The sequence below is a fragment of the Hevea brasiliensis genome, chromosome 15, assembly GCF_030052815.1.
Source record: "Hevea brasiliensis isolate MT/VB/25A 57/8 chromosome 15, ASM3005281v1, whole genome shotgun sequence".
Taxonomy (NCBI): Eukaryota; Viridiplantae; Streptophyta; class Magnoliopsida; order Malpighiales; family Euphorbiaceae; genus Hevea; species Hevea brasiliensis.
The window spans coordinates 61,059,577-61,064,472 of NC_079507.1; the positions used below are offsets into that span (position 1 = coordinate 61,059,577).

At 24.3% G+C, this 4,896-nt stretch overlaps 1 protein-coding gene across 1 annotated transcript; it reads right to left on the reverse strand.

Moving 5' to 3' along the window:
- Positions 1–3,711: 3,711 nt before the first annotated feature.
- On the reverse strand, positions 3,712–4,443 carry LOC110641482 (protein S40-1). Its single transcript, XM_021793206.2, has one exon. It carries the CDS (start codon positions 4,274–4,276, stop codon positions 3,893–3,895), a length of 384 nt encoding a protein of 127 aa, XP_021648898.2. The 5' UTR covers positions 4,277–4,443; the 3' UTR covers positions 3,712–3,892.
- Between the last annotated feature and the right edge of the window lie 453 nt (positions 4,444–4,896).

Genomic DNA, 4,896 nt, shown 5'->3' on the forward strand with positions numbered 1-4,896 from the left:
ATTTAATAACTATACTTATTGATATGCTTTTTAACTATTAGATGAAATTGAATTAGCATCTTATACTTATCATTAAAAATATTTTTAGTATAAATATATGATCATTAAAAATTACTAGTTACGAAATAGTATATATAAGCAGATGAAGAGTATTTTTGATAATATTAATATTCTTCTAGATAGATAAAAATTTAAAAAGCTCTAATAAAATATAGAAATGTGATAAATTTTTTTAAGTAAAATTTATATTTCAAATTATATAGTAAGCTATTTATGTACCATAAATAATGCAATTTCTTATTTTCCATAACATTTTTTTTTTGTAAATCAAATGTTGAAAGCAAGGATAAAATTAGTTAAACATGTCATTTTTTTCACATTAATTAATTAATTACCATACGCACAAATGAAAATAACGAGATTATATATAATGTCAACAAACACTTGGAATCACTTTTTTTTTTTTTCCTTTTAAAAAGGATGAATCACTATCTTAATTATAATTAATTAAAAAATGTAATTTTTTTTAACCTTTACATATTAATTAAATGAATATAAGCTCAAATTTTTTACTAGAAAATGATTATTAATACGCTTAAATTAAAGATTTACACCTACACTACACGTTATGGAAATTAATATTAATAATCAAATGAGCGCATGAAAGTCATTGTATAAGCAAAAGAAATGTTCAAAAAGAATACTGTTAATCTTGATTAGCTCTACTAATTAATTATTCCTTCCAAACAAATTAAGTTATGTACAATCTTCAAGTTAATATATTAAAAAAAATAATAAGAACTTTATTAATATATAATATGATAATAAGGAGGTAGGATTATATATTTTTAAAACCTAGCTGGCGTAAATCAAGATGCATCCCTAAATTCCGGTGTCATCTCCTAATTGGTTGGAGACCCAATAGATCCCTCTAGCAAATTTGTAGACTCTCAATCTCTTAAAATATACATATATATGTTTACACTTTGAATTTTGATTTTATTGATTCCATCGCCATCAGTAACATGTTTGAAATCTCTTAAGAAATAAGGTTCAATTTATCGCTTACACTTATTGAAAAGACTCAATTTAACTCAATTTTAATTTTTGATTTAATTTAATTTATAAATTTTAATTTATGTTTAAATTAGTCTAATTAATTAATGTGTGTTATTTTTTAATATTTAATTATTTTTAAATATTATTATTTAAATAAAAAATAAAAATATTATTTTTATTATTCAATATTATTAATAAAACTGAAAATATAAAAAAAATATCTTTATATTTTAATATAATTAATTAAAATTTTAATTATTTAAATAAAAATATAATTTTTATATTTCATTATTTTAATTTAAAATTAAAAAATTATAATTAAATAAAACTAAAAATATAAAAATATTATTTTTTTCATATTATTAATTAATATTAAAAAAGTAAAATATAAAAAGAATTAATTATAGTTAATTAATTAAGATAAAAAAATAATAAACTAAATAATTAACTTTAAAAATATTTAAAAATTATAAAAAAGGTAACTCATGCATTAAAGTAGTGAGTGAGTTACACCTTCCTTAAAATTGAGTTAAATTAAACATAAATTAAAAAATTTAAATTAAATTAAATTAATAATTAAAAATAAATTAAATTGACTTTATTCCAAGAAAAATTAGTTAGATTAATCTTTATTTCAACTCCCTTAATATGATTGGACGCGCAGAGTGAAATCATTGGAGGAGCCTCATCATGAACTCATCAATCATATGTTGAACAAAACAAAACTCAATATTTTAACAAATCTACTCCTTGTCTTAATTACTCACACAAAAACTCAGAATAATACCATCTTACAATGAGAAAGCTAAAATATATTTTATATATAATACGTTGCAGGCCCAGCAGGGTGCGTGATTCCGAATAGGTTCATTATTATTATTTTATTATATTTAATACAAAATCAATTTTATTTTTTATTTTAAATTATTAATTATCTAAATAAAGTTTAAATATTTTTATTAATAGTATTTTTTAATTCTTAGTAAATTTAAAAATTAAAATAGTTTTTAATAATAAAATTTATTTGAAAATATGACCAATTAATTAAAAATACATAAATTTAAAAATATGAGTAATTAATAAAAAAAAATACTCTAAACATTTTTTTCAATTTTATTTAAATTTTAATTTGATTAATTTTATCAATATCGTAAAGTTAGCGCTATTTTAAAACTATATTTTTTTCCATATCAGCAATTTAAAAAAAAAACTATAAATCTATAATAAATAAAGTGGTTGTTATACTTAATAGAATTAAAACTTTAAATTCTTTATTTCAACATTATTTAGAGATTTAGTGATAGATATAAAATTGTTAAAAGTTATTGGTTACGAAATAATATAAATAAGCCTCTCATTGCTAAAAGTATTAGTTATATATATTTTATCGCTTTAGATACTTTTTATTGATATTTTTATAAATTATATAAATAAAAAAAGGTATTTTTAATAATATTAATATTCTTTATCCTTCTCCCTCTATATAAATTATAGATAGATAAAAATTTAAAAAATTCAAATAAAATATAGAAATCTAATAATTTTTTTAAGTAAAATTTATATTTCAAATTATATAGTAAGCTATTTATGTACCACAAGTAATGATGCAATTATGCAGTTTATCTTATTTTCCATAACATTTTTTTTTTTTGTAAATAAAATGTTGAAAGCAAGGATAAAATTAGTTAAACATGTCATTTTTTACTAGAAAATGATATAAAGTTCAAATTAATACAATTAAATTCAAGATTTACACCTACACTACACGTTATGGAAATTAATGTTAATAATCAAATGAGTGTATGAAACTCATTGTATAAGCAAAAGAAATGTTCAAGAAGAATACTATTAATCTTGATTAGCTCTACTAATTAATAATTCCTTCCCAACAAATTAAGTTAGGTACAATCTTCAAGTTAATATAAATATATAAATAAAAAAGAAATTTACTAATATATATAATATGATACGGACGTAGGATTATCTATTTTTAAAGCCTAGTTGGCGCAAATCAAGAGGTATCCCTAAATTCCGCTGTCATCGCCTAATGGTTGGATACCCAAGAGATCCCCCTAGCAAATTTGCAGACTCTCAATCTCCAAAAAAAAAAAAAAAAAAAATTATATGTACAAATTTGTAGACTCTCAATCTCTAAATTAAGACAAATTTGTAGGCACATTGTGAAATCATTAGAGGAGCCTCATCAATCATATGTTGAAGAAAACAAAACTCAATATCTTAACAAATCTACTCCTCATCTTAATTACTCATACAAAAACTCAGAAAAATACCATCTTATAATAAGAAGGGTAAAATATATTTTATACATAATATGTTGCAGGCCAGCCCAGCAGGGTACGTGATTCCTAATAGATTCATTATTATTATTATTATAACAAAATAAAAAGTTCTCAAATGAATTAAATTAATAAAAATTTACAAAATCATTAGAGAATTTGTTAATGGTAAGATCATCGAAATGCGAACCCTGTGCATGAAACCCATTTTTAAGCTAAATATCATCTGGAATGAAGAGTGAAGACAAAATCTCCAACACATTATTGACGTTACGACAATTCACATTCTGGCTACCTTGCTAGCTGTCTGTATAATTAAGCTGCTGCATTATTTAATTCATACAATAAATTAAAATTAGCAACCAAAAAAATATTAATTATAGCTCAATTAATCAACAATTAATCTTTTTCTAACTCTTTTGCTTACAATGACTAAAAGAAAGGAAAGGGGGAAATCAAATTATTTTCCTTTTCCATCTTTTGGAGACTTCTAACGAAACACAAGTGAGATTGATTCAACTCGAATGAATGGGTTGTCATGTTTCTAAAAATCCAGTCAACCTAAGAATTGAATTCCTAACTTGACTCAAATCCCTTCCCTTTAATGTTCTTCCATTTCCAGTGCAAACGGAGAACGCCATTTTCCCTTCAATTCTCCTCCCAACTAGAACATGCGGCGGAATCAATTGATCTTCTCCTTCGAATTCTTCCTCAAACTCATCACTATCCGAGAACTGGAACACATTGCTGGGGATATTCACAGGCAAGGAAGAACTCGATTTCTTCTGCTTCTTTTTGTTGCCTTTCCGATTACTAGTATTTTCACGATCCATTTGTTTGAATCCGAAGTGATGGTGGTGGAGGAGGTGATCTTGGTCGGAGAAGATGATATCAGATTCCTGGAACTCTTCGGCGGCCATGTAACGTAAAATTGAAGGAAATGAATAGCAGAGATAGAAATGAGAATGGAACAGTAGAGAGAAGGAAAAGGGGAGAGATTTATAGAGGAGAATATGAAATGGCTTAGAGTACAGTTTTTGATTGTTTGATGGTGTCACTATGTGAGAGTTGAGTGCGGTCCCCGCCTTCTCCCTCTTCAATTTCTCTTCTCTTTTTAATTTAATTTAATTTTTTTTACGTGTTTCTCTCTCTACAAGTTATTTATAATTTATGGCTTATGGGTGGGGGTTTTAATTTCTCCATGCTAATCCATGTTTTGTATAAGCAACAAATAATAATCTGTTACGTATGGCTCACGGCTTTTGTTTTATGCTTTATTCCAGCTTTTCTTTTATATATATAATTTAAATGTCATAACTTTAATTGTCTAAAATACTAAATGAGGGGTTGGGCCTCTGAATATAACCCATGTCATCAAGAAGAAGGAAAGCAATTAATTGTGCCAAAGCCATTTATCATTTTAAAGCATAAAATCTTTGAAAACAATGTGGTTGAGTTGAATAGATGTGCCCTTTTCATCCAATGCCTAAAGGAAGGTTATGGTACTACCAATCTTGACTAAGTATGTATGGTAGTACGC